A 15,623-nucleotide genomic window follows, 5' to 3' on the forward strand; every position below is an offset into this window, starting at 1 on the left:
AATGAGTAGTTAAAAAAAAGAAGGTAAATTCTGTTTGACCAGTAGCCAGTGAGTTTTGTACATATTGGAGTTTATAGAGGATGCTGGTATTCATAACATAGGATTAGTAAGGGAGAACAAAGAGCAAAAGGCAGTACATAATTCCAAATGAATTAGCCAGGCACTTTTTTAGACTAGTAGAGGATATACAGTAGCAGTTAATCTATTTATTAGGGTACTGTCCAGTTAATGTCCCCAGCCCATACTCAAAACTACAAAATAGATTAGGGAGGGCCTAGAAAAGGATGAGGATCATTGTCCATATCGTACATAGAAATAGACCATTTTTAGATGTTGCGGTTGTCGTATATTAGTTTACATTTGTTTATAATATTTTCTTCAGCTAGGCTTTCCAATCTGCGCTTTATAATGCATTCAAAGGCAATGATTGTATGAACTTTGACAAAACAATCTGCACAATAGGATTTGGTTATTTCACATGAACGGCACATGAACTGGCATACATGAATATAAATTCAATCCGTGCTTTCAACTGCATTAGCCTACCATGCAAAAATAACATAATTCTGACAAATAAAATAGGCCTATCCTCTTCCTGCTGCTGCAGCTAAATGTTGCATGAAGCTTTGGTCCAAGCTACCCCAATATTTGATAGAAGAAATAACTAATTACACTACTAGACTTCTGGAAATTCTGCTACTTAGAAATACTATTATATTAATTATACAATTAATTGTTTTATATCATTTTTTTTATTTTTTATTAAATAATAAATAAATAAACAAACAAAAAATCGGAATAAATCAATTCGGGACATGGCTTACATGTTCTGTGGTCTACCAGGTATCTGTATGCAAGTCTCTGACTTGATTAACATTACAATTCACACATTAGATTAGACAACATAAACTAATGAAGGTTGTATGTATACATTTTTGTATGTCAAGATAGAAAACATTGCTGGTAATAGTACAGTCCTTTCATCAACACCTCATAGTTAACATGCACGTTGTAAATAGGCCATATGCCATGGACCTCCGCAGCATATGCCGAGCTCGCCGTCTCTCCAGGAGAAGCTGGTCGTTGACTGTGTCAAATACTGTAGACAGTCAAATATCATCAAATCATTTCACCCACTTCACATTAATCCTTTAATCTTTCCTCATCTTTCATTCGTGCATTAACATCCTGTATTAAGATTGCCTAATGAGACGATGGAGGGTCGACGGTGGACAGTAGACGGTGGGTCTACGTCACAAATGTAACGCACCAAACTTGGCTCAAATACTGTTCAGGGGTCTGCCGTGATAATAGTCACACCAGGGGCCATGTTCGGCCACCAGGGGCCCCATTAGGGGAGCCAAAGGGGCCATGTGTGGCCCCCAGGGACCTCAAGGGGGCCTCAAGCACTGATGCTCTAATCTTGGCACAAACACTGTTCAGGCGTCTGACATGAGAATTGTCACACCAAAAATAATAGTTCTGATCAGCACAATATAGGACTAGATTTGAAGGCGGCCTGAAAATCTGGTATTCAAATACACTCCTTCCCACTTCTCATTATTTCAAATGTTACTCAGATTTGATTGAATAATTAGAGATAAAAAAAGATTTCTGTATTTCGATTGGAGCGTCTAGATACAAAGATGGGGAAATATGCTTGTGCAACACACGACTCTAGCTAGAACCAGAGATGTTGCAAGCATCTGGTCAGCAGCTCAGCTTTTTATTTAATATTTTTTTATTACATTTTTATCCCACGATGTTGTAACCCATTTTTTCACCCAGTGCCAATTGCCTATGTAATCCTGGGCGCTACACTGCCTCTGCCAGCCTAGGGAGAGCTTAGAGCAGAGCCCATGCCTCCTTCAATGCATGAGAGCCGACAGGGGGTAGGTTCCCTGGTTAGACGTAGCGCGTGGAAGGAACACGTTATTCCAACCAGTTCCTTTCCCCTCCATCAGGCGCCCCGGCTGATCAGGGGGAGGCAGTATAGAGACCAGGATTACAGCATGTTCTTGTGAGGGTACCTACCCTAGGAGACACGGGGAGAACATGCAAACTCCACACAGAGTAGGCCCTTTCATCAACCCCACCTAGGGTATGGGCACTGATGGCACGGAGGAGAGAACACGCCCCCAGCGCCCACAGCGTCCTCGGCGGGAATCGAACCCACCCAGCAGCTCAGCTTTTTTTGTAGTGGTTGTTTAGTTTCTCACCACAGCCGGTAACCTCACATGAGGACAGGCCGGGCTGCTCCTCATCAGCATTGATGCTGCTGAGGAGGTCAGGTAGCTCCTGTGTGATTGCCTTCTTGAGCTTTTCCATTAGACAGCCTCCCATGTAGGAGCAGTGAGACGACAGGGCTTTGAAGTCAGTGATCCGATTGATGCTGAAGAAATCACGGTAAGTATTGCGGTTGGGTAGGTCATATTTGTTAACATTGGTCATGCTCAGGAGGGACTTGAAGATGTAGAACTTGTCAGGGTCATCCACAATCTCCTTGAAGACCAGCTCGGGATCACTGAAATAACCCTTATTGTCATATAAGGCTTTAATGTAGCTGTCGACCAGGAGAGCATGGATGCGCACGCGGATGCTGTGCTGGCGAATGAAGGCGATCTTGTTCTCCAGGCGGTTTACAATCACCTTGTTGAGGTCCTCCAGGAGGGAGATTTCTTCACGTTTGAAGAGCTCCCAGCTGGTGTCAGGTTGGTAGGCGTACGGCCAGAAGGAGCTGACATAGACTCGTGGAGGCTCAATCACATTGATGAGGGGGGCTAAACTCCAGAACAGGGCTCCATAAACCCTCATCAATTCCTGCGTGTCCAGTTTGTCAGCCTTGTTGAGGATGATGCGGATCTGGGACTCACGGCCCTTCAGCTGCTTGAAGATCATCTCCAGCTCCAGCCCCACATCCAGCTTGGTGGGGTCAAACAATATAAAGATCAGGTCAGCACGGTCAATGAACCACTGGCAAACATCATTGAAGGGGTAGCCTGGAAGAAAAAAGAGAAATAGTCTACATCACTGCTAGAATTGGAGACTAATGTGAGTTTGCGCGTTCCCACAGCACACCAGTTATCCAATTGCCATAACGCTCACACTTTCCCATTTCAATTTACATAAAATTTTTATCCCAGATTATAGCCACTAGGTGGGGCACCTTACTTTGTGCATTGGCAATCTACAGGGAGCTGCAGAGAGCACATGCCCCATTCACATTAACAGGAAAGTGAGCTGCTTCAGCTTCCTATTGGTTCACATCAGCGAGGGCCTGAGCTGATCACCACCCGTGGGTACCGTTGTAGAGGTGGCGAGACAATTGCTATCTGCTTGGTATGAATGATGCTCTACTCACGACTGCAAACTAAAGCTCTACAAAAGGTTAAAGGAGTAGTTCACCCAAAAAATTACGTATTTTCTATCAATTACGCACCCCATGAAGCCTTGAATTCATGGAGATTGTTTTTGTCGCATTCCTGAGCCAATAATTTGATGACCGGCGGTCTCTCCGGTAGGAGACTCAGTGGAGACTCCTTTGAGTCTCCTATCGGATACATTAGCATCTTTCCGGCGGTCATCAAATTATTGGCTCAGGAATGCGACAAAAACAAAAACATTCCCATTAATTCAATGCTTCATGGGTTGTGTAATGATAGAAAATTAGTACTTTTTTGGGTGAACTACTCCTTTAAAACAGAACAACATAGCACAGCACATCACCAGGACTGAGCTTCCAGACTGGGACCAACCCAGACGGTAGCAGAGTGAAGATTTTGTCACACTGGCTTTCCCATTTTTTTCCCATTCTCCATTAATAAAGGTCATGGGCAAGAGAATGAATGAATTGGTCTCCAATAAATAATACATTTATTGGAGATTGGAATTGGTGAATTGGTGAAACTGCCTCATGGGCAGTTAAACACTGCCTTCTTCAGGGGAAAGAGAACCAGCAGCATGAATGTTTTTATTGTGGCCAATGAGGAAGAAATAACTAGCAACAATCTTTATAAGGAGCTGATTTTTGATAATAGAATCACATTCTGCATTCATAACAAATTCAATGGCTTCTGCTTTTCAGAAATAAAACGTACATGTATTATACAATACATGTACATTACAATCGAAGGTTAGGGGACAGCTAGGAGGAGGGCTGGTAGTGTCAGAGGGTAAAGGTGTGTGGGGGGGCTTTCAGGTCGCAAAGGGCCCAAACGCCTGAATGATGCTTTTTCTAGTCTTTTGGCCTTAATAAGATCAAATTCAAATTGATCACGAAATATCAAACTGGTTATTCAAAAACTCATTATATTATGTGAAAGGATGCACTTTTTAGGTACAACTTATTCAACATCAACATTGTATCCCCTGAGCCTCACCTCTCTCTTGCTGCTTGCGGTTTTCCATAATTCCAGGTGTGTCTACAAAGGTGACATGTTCCAGCAGCTTGTGGGGCATCTCAATACCTGTCAGCCTTTTCAGAAAGTTCTGGCCAAACTTCTCGAGATGGGAGAAAGGACGGGAGCTGTCTGCTGCCATGACAATACCCTCCACTTTGGCGGTCTTCTCCCCGTGCATGATTATAGTAAACTCAGAGGTAGTGGGTTGAGCACCTGAGGACAAACGTTGAACAAATTACAATATGAGGAAAAGTTGGAGTTGGTTGGGTCAGAAAGAGATGGAGAGAAGTGCAGTGAGGAAAATGACATGCTTTAATGGAAGATAAGAAGAGAATGAGACTCATTTTCTTGAAATTGAGTATCAGCTGTTGGCTAACCTATGGGGAGCTGGTAGGGGCCGTCTTGCATGCCCAGGAGATAGTTGATCATTGAGGACTTTCCTACACTCCAAGGTCCCAGGAACAACACCATGGGCTTTGAGTTAATCTCTTTTTCTGTAAGGCAAGAACAGGAGTAATTGTCAGAAAACCGGTTAACAAAAGCATAACCCTCAACTTTACAAATTCAGCTCAAAAGATGGAAGATATGGATATTTATTATTTAGTAATAGTCTCATAATATCAAGTTTCAGTTGTTTTAAGCAGGACTTTTGAGAAACAAACAAACACACAACAGCTTCATATATTAATTTATTGGCAGTTGGTGTGAGTATATGTGTATAAAACAGTCAACAGATCGGTCACCAAATCAACTCAAACACTGAATGCACACACTATAGAACAAGGTGAAGCAGAATGCACACACAGCCAAAGCGTCCATCATACCTGAGATCTGATGCTGTCCCAGATCGTCGTACTTGTAGGCCTGCCTCAGGGGTTCGATGGATGAGCGGTAGATGTCATGCAACTTCTCCAGAGCTAAATGATAATGAAAAAGCAGTGAGAATAAGATATGTCAGAGACCGAAAGAGGCAGATGGAATGGATAAAAGAGAACACACTAATTGTGAGAGGATGAGTTTGACTTGTTACTGTAGTTAGACTAGTGTTAACCTACCTTTCCCATTTGCACTAATATACTATTAACAGGTCTTGGAGCATGTTCTAGCCTTCTCATCAGATAAACAAACAGTTCAGGGCCGCTAACTTACTCCACCACCAGACGCTATCCCATTCTAACCTGTATGGTATTGTGTGTCCTCCTTATAATCGAGCTGCAGCGTTTCATCGATGTGAGATCCGTCTCTGAGGATGGAGGGGGCATCTTTTTCTTTCTCTGCAAACACAAACAACAAAGGAAACATCATGAATTAATCACTATTCACTGCCTTATTTCAATTTCAATACAGCAATGCATTAATATAATAACAATTAAATGTGCTTTGTAATTTGTACTTTTGAATACCTAATTAATTTTAAATGCATGCCCCCATAAATAGACTATTGAATAACAGCAACAACAAGCCACGTGGTTACATTTCCCTTTCAGTTGATAAAGATAGCTAGCATAATCATTCTTGGGCATTCATCTTCATCCTGCAAGTTACCCTACAAGTTATACTTTATCTTATAATCATCTAGATTTACTGTACCATGAATTTGAACTTGCTTGCAGTATTTGTCTTTTTTTTTAATTCAGAAATACGGAACAATAAGTATTTTTGGTACACTATCAAATACCAGTTACATAGTATGGATCTGAAATACTGCCCATCCCTGACAAAGTAGCACAATACAGTATTATATCAACCCAACCATAAACGTACGTCATGCCACTGTCTACATTAGCATTATCTACTGTAAGTAGAATAAATTGTACAATAAATGCAAGTAGAGTAGAACAGATGTCTACTGTAGTGAATAAGAAACTAACCCAGATAACTGTTATAACGCTTCAGGCTTACCTTCTGTGGCCGGCAAGAGCAGCAGGGAGACAAAGCAGATTGAAACTAAACCCTTCATGATAGCTGAGTTCAGGAGAACTGTGACATACATGTATGCCTTGACACAGACTTTATACTGTTGAAAAGTTGGAGGGGAAAGGGGGTGGGGGCACAGAGACCCTAATCCAGCTCCAGTCCTCTGGCCCATTCAACTATTGATCTAATCATCTAATCTTGAATATCCTGAATGAATGATGAGGAGATTGGATTTAACCACTGCACTTTACATGCAGTAGGTGTCCATGAATATGTGTGACGCCGCATCACTGATGCCCACTGCCATTGACCCTATTAAATAACACAATCATCTTTCTCCACTCAACTGGTCTGTATTCAAATGCGTACAGGGAACCTTTGACTGTGGAGGCAGCATTATTGTGTACAGTAGTCTGACGGAAATGAAAAGAAAGTGAAAGCACAGTGCAGATAGAAAACTAACCCAGATAAAGAATTCAAATGCTTCAGTCCCTTACCTGCTGTGGCCTGTAAGAGCAACATGGAGACGAAGCAGCAGATTGAGACTAAACCCTTCATGGCGGCTGCCAGGAGAACTGTGATAGTTACACAGTTCTGTGTACAGTATGCCTTGACACAGACTGGTAACAAGGAAGTAGGAGTGTAAAGTGCAGAGAGAAAAGGGGGTTGGCCGTGTGTGTGTGTGTGTGTGTGTGTGTGTGTGTGTGTGTGTGTGTGTGTGTGTGTGTGTGTGTGTGTGTGTGTGTGTGTGTGTGTGTGTGTGTGTGTGTGTGTGTGTGTGTGTGTGTGTGTGTGTGTGTGTGTGTGGGACTGGAAACAGAAAGTGAACAACCATTATAATGGTTGCTTAATCAAATCTTGAATCTTGGGAGCTCCTTTGAAATCATATTATAGTTTTTCAAGCTAATTACTTCACACTGGAAGAAGTTGAACTACAGAAAAGCTATAAAATACCTAAAATATGGAAGTCATTATTCCCAGCTCCTCTTGTGGGGTTATTATGTGTCCCCTGAGTATAAATATATAAATTTTAATGCATTTTTTTTAAAAACACTATTATGGGATATTCAGTAGATTAGAGTGCTAGTGTTGTTTCTGGACAGGGGTGCTTGTCAAGAAACAGAAGTCAGAGTGATGAAAATGGGTGAACTGATTGTGTATTGTGAGAACTGGCACATTTCCTTAACCACGTAAACCCATAATACTTTGTTGACTGGGGTCCCCCAGGGGTAAATTCTTGGCCCCCATCTTTTTTTCCTCTACACCAAATATATTTGCTGAAAATAGCCGATCTACAAGCTTACAATGTGCTGCGTTGCGATGTGTTGTATGCTTGTATATCAGCTGTTTTTACAGAATGTTTGCCTATTGTTGACGACTCTTCGCCTAGTATGACATGCCCAGAATAGGGACGCTAATGTTCATGTGGTTAATTGTATCGTGGAAGGAAGAAAACCTTATTTAGCGATGTGCATTCTTAGAATTGTGGAATTTGAGCAATAAATGACAAGCACAAATGATGTCTCCAGTCCTTACCAAAACTTTACGGCTTATTATCCAGAGCATAGGCCTACAGATATCAGAGACAATCTTTCCTGGTGCACCAGAGGGAAATTCATGGAGAAGTTCACAGTCGTTTGCACTTCCTGTTTACATAATGTAGCCTATCGTTGTGGACATCAGTATTGGACAGGATGAAAGAAAAGGTCCTTACTGTAGCTCCAACCAGACCTTATTTAATGTGTGTGTGGTGTGCATGTCCGTCCCTGTGATGTGCGTGTGTGCGTATATATGTATGTGTATAAAGAGAGAGAGAGTATGTGTGTCATGTGGAACCCTTTGAATCAATATAAAAACATTAACCACCCTATACTTGATCATACAACAAATAGCCATAATAGCTATTTTTGAAAAGCTTTGAAATGTTTTAAATCTTCAGAAATATTTAAAAGTGGTTAAAACAGTTGTTGCAGTTTATTGGGAGTTTCTCTCCCAGCACAGCACAGTAATTGTTGTTACTGCGCGCTGACCTTGAGTACACACTAGACTTCAACACATCCAAATTTAAAACACATTGGCCAGTGGTTCTCAAAAAAGACCCCCAAATTGATATCTTATATTTGGTCATGGATCCCCATCCAAAAACATGTGCCAGCCTGCCAGGGACCTCCAGAAGAGAAGATTTGTGTTAAATTCACAGTGCGACGCATTGTGAGCTTGTAGAGCAGCAAACTAAATGTAATGCCTAAAAAATGTAATGCCTCAAGTCCTACAATTCCAAGTGCTTGTCAGGGTGGGGGGTCCCAGTTCAAATATAACTTTTTGGTGGGGTCGTGGCCTGAAAAGGTTGAGAACCACTGCTGTAAAGCACAGAATGTTTATACTCAGTGGTGGAAAGTAACTAACTATATTTACTCTACATAAGTAAAATTGAGTTTTTCCATTTTTCAATACTTTATACTTCTATTCCACTACTCCACTTCACAATCCCTGATGTTATCAAAACCTCTGTCTGTCTGTGTGTCTGTCTTTTATGCCCATAAATGTAAATCCCTGATGTCATCAATATTACAACTTAGTACTGACATCATAGCACTGTGACAACGGTGGGCATTGGATTGATTACGTAACGGGAGGGGCGTGTGTCCTGAAAGGGAATTGCCCCCCCCTCCCCACCAGTTTTAGCATAATTCACTGAATTTAGATGTCACCAGACAGCTCAGTAGGCAGAGATCTCTGATCATCAGGCCATGCAAGACTGGTAATTTGGTAGCACGTTAAGATTGATTTGTAAACATACTAGCAGCCAGGTAAGGTTAAAATGTTTCTATATTTGGAAACATTGACAATGCCTCTCGGCCAATCACAATGTGAGGTCTGACGTCACAAGGCCAATATAAGCCTGTACAGCTTCAGTTACTTTGTCTGGCTCTGTTTCTTTAAATTGTGTTCACCTTGGCCAACCAACCTTCATTAATAACGTTCAAATTACTAACAGGTTTTCCAGATTTGGGATATATACGTGTTCACAATGTCTATCATGTCCTATAATGGTGGGGCCGTCATGGCCATGCGAGGGAAGGACTGTGTGGCGATAGCAGCCGATCGTAGATTTGGCATTCAGTCTCAAATGATCACCACAGATTTCCAAAGGATCTTCCCCATGGGAGACAGGCTGTACATCGGCCTGGCCGGACTGGCCACTGACGTACAGACGGTTTCCCAGAGACTCAAATTCAAACTGAACCTCTATGAATTGAAGGAGGGTCGCCAAATCAAGCCCAAGACCTTTATGAGCATCGTGTCTAACCTGTTATATGAAAGGAGGTTTGGACCATACTTCATTGAACCTGTGATTGCCGGACTGGATCCTAAGACCTTTGAACCATTCATCTGCTGCCAGGATTTGATTGGTTGTCCCATGGTGACAGAAGACTTTGTTGTGAGTGGCACGTGCTCCGAGCAGATGTATGGCATGTGTGAGTCACTGTGGGAACCAGACCTGGAACCGGAGGACCTATTTGAGACGATCTCCCAGGCAATGCTGAATGCAGTAGACAGGGATGCTGTGTCGGGAATGGGAGTGATTGTACATATGATTGAGAAAGACAAGGTTACCACACGTACCCTCAAGGCCAGAATGGACTAGAGACGTCTTTATCCATTACATTCACATGTTTTGAATACAATTTTTTTTTTCTCCACCAGGCCGAAGGCAAGCTGGAGATTATGTTTTTGCCCCTGTCTGTCTGTCTGCCAGTCTGTCTGGGACTAATCTCACAAACCGCAGCACCATATTTCTTGCGTATCCTGCCGGTAGGCATTTTTTATGCCGTTGCTCTGTATGAGGCTAGTCATTTATAAGAGGGTCTGTCTATCTGTCTGTTTGTCTGGAACAAATCTTGCGAACCGTCGGACCGATCAGTGTCAAATGTTTTGTGCACTCTTGCCAGTCGGCCAAGGAAATATACCTTCATGCATTTTTTCATAGACAACTAGGCTGCCCACATGACGTCCGGGATTAATGGACGCCACACCATTTCCATGTAGATCTCAAGATCCACATGATCCAATTTTTCTTTCACATAATGTTTTTTTAATTTTCTAATGGAAGTCAATGGCAGTCGAATCGGGCTGAGACCTTGCCTAAATACGGAGCTATACATCCTAGCGTTGCTGTCGGGCAGAAATCAATGCCCTACTTGATCAAAAGTAGCAGATACACAAGCTTGTAGATCTGCAAGGTAACTGTTTTGGACATATGAGGTTTCCACCCGACAGAAACGATAGATAACTGATGCTATACACTGGAGACATGAAGTCTGAGATCCACATGGAAGCCAAGCCCTCATTAGACCAAAAAAACTATTTTCAAGAGGTCACAGTGATGACTAATAAATCAAATGAACCAAAAATGTAATAAAAGAAAATAATAATAATTTTAATGCATTGAAACCTAAACTATAGTACCTGTCATTTTAAATAAAGAGAGATTTTAGATAAGAGTTGAGATGTTTTTTTTGTCTATGAATTATGCACATGCAGTATTTGGGTTTAACATTATTTCATATAGCTTTCATAGGCTATTGAATGTGCATGTTTTCATGCCTCTCTAAGGTTGCCAACTGCCAGATAAACATAGCCTTATGGTCAGTAGTAAGCATGATAGTCACAACAATTCATTCAAAGCCTACAACATCCCTTCTTTCCCGGAGTCCAGCAGGCACTCCGCACGCTCATAAAGCAGAAGGAAGATTGCTCAACCATACCGGCCATTTGCTTAAATTTTTAACATCAAGATTGACATTAGAGACTATTATTAACATGGACACAAATACGTTTCATCTGTACTTGATTGTAGCATGTGTGTGCTTGTCCGGAGCTACTCTTGCAGACCGCTGGACCAATCATACTACGGCCCACTTGGGGCCGTTTAAGTCAGAACGATTATTTCCGTTTAAATTGGCTTAACGAACATTATGCGTTGTGAAGCTCGGCCAATCAGTCAAGTCGACGGGTCGAGTTAGCGAATCAGGGATTTATACTGGCTTAGTGGCACAAACATTATGTGACGCTCCATCAATCCGTGAAGATGAGGGATTGGGTTGGCCAATCAGGGAGGCATAGAATAAACTGAACATTTCTGTGTCTTTCTCAGACTTGCGGGCTGACAGATACAGATATTTGTGGATTTTCAGTTCTCGGAAACCGTTGGTCCGTACGAATTGCCATTTGGCACCGCACACCTCTGGATCATATGAGACACACATACATTTGAGACCAAACGAGTTACGCCCGTGACAGAGTGACAGACAGACAGACAGACACAAAATATTAGTTTGCATGCACTTTTATTTCATTATGGGGTCAAAAACTGATGGACTTCAAAGACATTATAAAGGACTTCGATCTATAAAGACTTGGAAGACGGCTAGAGGCAAAGATGGAGCCACAAGGTACAAATTTAAATGTTCTACTACGAACTCTGTGGTGCAAGTGTGACAGGGTAGACTGAGGGGTATTATTTATTTATTTTGTTCAATTATTTGTATAGTGCATTATCTATATTTATTTTCTTGAATAGTAATTGATGGATATTTTTATAATAATCATTTGTCTAGTGTCATAACTGGCCCAATGTCAAGTTCATATAAAATGTCTAAAATCTGCCATCCTATCCTATTTTAGTGTGCCATCTTGGCATAACTCAAGTTTGCCTATACCAATCCTATGATTTTATTCAGTTCGAGATTGTACGGAACTAATCCTAATATTAGTTCTCTCCTTTCCTCTAGAGACTGCATGTGTTTTGAGCTGTACAGAGCGCAGGCCCTCCGAGGTCACTGATTATCTCTGGAGGAATACAATAACAGCTCATTGGAGTTAACTTGACCATCTATGATAAAGCAGCAACACCTCCAGCGACGCCAGTCAGAGCCGAGGTCAACGTGTTGTTTCAGACATTTGGACACTGTTTGTCCAAGATAAACTGTCACACCATCAGCTTGCCATCTTCTCTCTCAACCTACGAGCGAGGCTCCTCATGGCCAGCTGTCATCGTCAGAGCTGATAACAACTTCATTTGTGTATAACTATTGTGATCATTGATGGTTTATTCAGAGAGATATTTTTGCTGTACGGTGCCTCGTGTATTGATTCTCCCTCTTAATACAATGTCAACTTTGAGAATTTGAGAACCAGCCTGTGTCTGTCTTTGATTTCGTCTCATCCTTTTTACACTGGGTTTTCAGCTGTTTAACTACAAATAGTTTTAATTAACATAGAGCAGGATTTACGACCCTTACCGTTGGATTAGTTTACGTTTTGTTTATGTACAATAATGCCATTCTACCCCTGGGCCCACATTCCACACCCTCTAAGTACCTGAACTATGACAGCCGTAACAATCACCGTCTCTGGAGCGTGGATCCCTCGGCCAATCCGACTGAGGCACACGTCATCGGCAGCCAGTGTGAGCGAGCGGGGCGGAGCTTTCCCTGAATGAATAGGAGAGCGGACTCATTAAAAAACTGAACACAGACAGAGAAGGACGTGAATGAATGACGGGGCTAAGCGATCTCACACCACAGACAACCAAGACAAGAGGCAGTGGGCTCGGGCGTAACCGCTTCTGTGATAAACCATGATAAACAAATTTACCTAGGTAATTTTTTAGGTACATTTTACCTAGGTAAATAACCCAATTTAATAAACCTTGTAAAACGAAAATAAAAACACAGCAGCAATGGAAGACGAGGGACAGCAGGCCCGTAATTCCTCCAGTGGTCACCACACCTCCTCCACAGCTGCTGATTCGTGCATGGTCGGCGTATTCTTTCACTGGTACCCCCAGAGGTGTGTCCACTTTCATCCGCTCTGCTCAGTCCCTCCGCCTGGGCTGCGGTGTAGCGTCTAGGTTCAGCTATATTTTGTTTCACTCACTATTCAAATAATCCCCCCCTTCTCATTGAAAGTGAATTACTAAGGGTGTCAATCGCTCCCCGTCTGAAATGGCCTTTAGAATGTATCAGTCCTTGTTCCTTTTATGCCCATATATGGAGATCCCTGATGTCATCAGTATATGGCCATATACAGGCATGCCGATATGGGCATATCGGTTGGATCTGCAAATCTGGACAACTGGATATCCATATATGTCTTGTCTATGCATATCGGGTTTGTGTATGGTTAATCTTACGTCAGCGGCCAATATAAGCTTGTGCAGCTTGGCTTAATTTAAGCATTGATGCTACTAGTCAATAACCTAACAGAAAACACCGATAGGACAGGCACGATTTGCTAGACAATGCTGTGGTTTCAGGGCTCCATTCACAATGCCATTGCCTCCGCCAAGCAACAGACTTTCATCTTTGTTGTTGTTATAACAGGTGAGGATGAGCAGTCTGAACAGCTGATGTCCAGCTGGGAGGATGACAACGTTTCTGAAGCTGCACAGAGTTGTGTGGCAATCAAAGTGGATGCCAAGAGTGAGACATGCGTGCAGTTCTCCCAGATCTATACAGTGATGCGCATACCATCCAGCTTCTTCATCGGAGAGAATGGCATTCTCCTCGAAGTCATCGCCGGCAGCGTGTCTGCCGAAGAACTCACAGGAACAATCAACAAAGTCAAACAGATGCATGCTCTGCAAATGCGTGGCGGTATAGCAGAGTTATCATCAGGTGACACCTCCAAAAGCTTTCAGCCGGAGGAAAACCTGGAGACCTGGAGACGAGAACAAAGGAGGAAAGAAGAGCAGGAGATCAACAAAGAGATGGAGCGGAGGAAGATGGAGAAGGACATGTTGAACTTCAAGAGTAAACTGGAGGACTTGAAGACCAAGCAGCTCCTGGAGGAGTGGAACCGTAAGAAGGCTGAACGGAAGGCAGACCGCGACCGTGTTAAACAGCAGATTGCTTTGGACAACGCTGACAAAGCTGCACGCTACGCCAAGAACCAGGAGATGGAGGCCGTCAAGCAGGCAGCACTACAGGTCAAGCAGGCAGAACAGCAAGCCAAGAAGGAGGCCTTGTTAAACAGGGTCAGGGACAGACGTGACATAGTGAATATACAGTTCCGGCTCCCAGACGGTTCTTCCTTCACCAATCAGTTCCCCTCAGAGAGCAGTCTGCAGGAAGTGCGGCAGTTTGCGGTTCATGAAGTTGGGGACCGCTGGCGCTACGGTAACTTCTCCCTTGCCACCATGTTCCCTCCGCGGAAGTTTGCAGACGAGGACCTGAACAAGACCCTGCTCGAGCTAGATCTGGCCCCCAGTGCCTCCATATTGCTTATGCCTCAAACGGGCTGGCCTACCAACACGTTGAGCCGGTACGTTGGAGGTACAATATATATATTATGCGATATAATTAAGAATATAGCATTGTATCCCCTGCTGGCTGTATGGAGGTTATTCAGTGGAGACCCCTCTCCCGCAGGCACCCCACAGCCCAAAACTTACCAGAGCTCATCATCAGCCACCTCTGGTGAACAAACGCCAAAGGACTTCAAGAAAGACGGCAACATCAACCGGTTTCGCGCCCAGGAAGACAGCGAGGACGACAATAACACTTGGAATGGCAACTCCACCCAGCAGATGTAGTGAAACAGAGGTGTGCTGTTTTAGAGGGTTATTGTTTTCACTCTTTTCCAGGGCTGTACTGCTCATCCATTGCATGAGTAGATAATAATGTAGCCAGAGGGAGGTCCTTGTCTGAGCACATAATGGTACCAGTTCAGGCATAGGGTTAGAATGCTATTGCCCGTCATCTGCTACTGTCTGTCATTTTGCGAGTGAACATTGAATGCACTACACTTTGCATGTTCTTGTATTTGTGTGTGCCCGTTGAGTATATATTTAAGTAAGTTCATTATTAAATCTATAATCAGAATCAAGTTGATTCTGCTGCTACTTTCTTTTTTTATTGCGCCGCATCCTCATCAGCGTTGGTGAGGCTACCCCGCGGAAAAAACCCAGGCATCAGTGATGAGCCAGTGTGCAGACATAAGGCCACCTTCCCTCATCCGCGAGTAGGATTTCAAACATGTGGATGTTTGTGCATTTTCTTGAACTGATGTCACAGACTGGCCAAGTAAAGTCTGATATCCACATACAGTAGAAGCCATTATGTAAAAATGGCCTTGTAGCTGCACAGGGCCAACAAATGGCCATGCATCATACAGATGTCTCTTTCTAGGATTTATTCTCCAAACTCCTCCAAACAGTAGACACCATAAGACACAGTGAAAACTAAAAAGAAGTTGAGTCCATGATCATTATGAAGCAGAGCATTGGCAAGTCCACACAGG

General features: G+C 42.9%; 3 protein-coding genes across 3 annotated transcripts; 2 read left to right on the forward strand and 1 right to left on the reverse strand.

Moving 5' to 3' along the window:
- Positions 1 to 307: 307 nt before the first annotated feature.
- On the reverse strand, positions 308 to 6,935 carry LOC308098353 (sarcalumenin-like). Its single transcript, XM_080446668.1, has 6 exons — positions 6,815 to 6,935; positions 5,579 to 5,674; positions 5,225 to 5,317; positions 4,778 to 4,894; positions 4,380 to 4,613; positions 308 to 2,999 (listed from the first exon to the last, which is right to left on the reverse strand). The coding sequence occupies exons 1-6, from the start codon at positions 6,873 to 6,875 to the stop codon at positions 2,185 to 2,187; spliced, it is 1,416 nt and encodes a 471-aa protein (XP_080302794.1). The 5' UTR covers positions 6,876 to 6,935; the 3' UTR covers positions 308 to 2,184.
- Positions 6,936 to 9,348: 2,413 nt separating this feature from the next.
- LOC308098701 (proteasome subunit beta type-3-like) lies at positions 9,349 to 9,966 on the forward strand (the record flags this gene model as incomplete). Its single annotated transcript, XM_080447113.1, has 1 exon — positions 9,349 to 9,966. One exon carries the CDS (start codon positions 9,349 to 9,351, stop codon positions 9,964 to 9,966), a length of 618 nt encoding a protein of 205 aa, XP_080303239.1.
- Positions 9,967 to 13,623: 3,657 nt separating this feature from the next.
- LOC308099572 (UBX domain-containing protein 4-like) lies at positions 13,624 to 14,916 on the forward strand (the record flags this gene model as incomplete). The annotated part of the gene is made up of 2 exons (XM_080448310.1): positions 13,624 to 14,656; positions 14,753 to 14,916. The coding sequence occupies 2 exons, from the start codon at positions 13,624 to 13,626 to the stop codon at positions 14,914 to 14,916; spliced, it is 1,197 nt and encodes a 398-aa protein (XP_080304436.1).
- Between the last annotated feature and the right edge of the window lie 707 nt (positions 14,917 to 15,623).

Source organism: Gymnoscopelus braueri (genome assembly GCF_963280865.1).
Source record: "Gymnoscopelus braueri genome assembly, chromosome: 13".
Lineage (NCBI taxonomy): Eukaryota > Metazoa > Chordata > Actinopteri > Myctophiformes > Myctophidae > Gymnoscopelus > Gymnoscopelus braueri.

Excerpts from the sequence above, each read along its gene's own strand:
- LOC308098353 (XM_080446668.1), bottom strand. The coding sequence starts at position 6,875 with ATGAAGGGTTTAGTCTCAATCTGCTGCTTCGTCTCCATGTTGCTCTTA. Across the intron at positions 5,318-5,578 it reads GGACACACAATACCATACAG|CTCTGGAGAAGTTGCATGAC; the intron begins GTTAGAATGGGA and ends ATTATCATTTAG. Across the intron at positions 3,000-4,379 it reads CCGCAAGCAGCAAGAGAGAG|GCTACCCCTTCAATGATGTT; the intron begins GTGAGGCTCAGG and ends TTTTTCTTCCAG.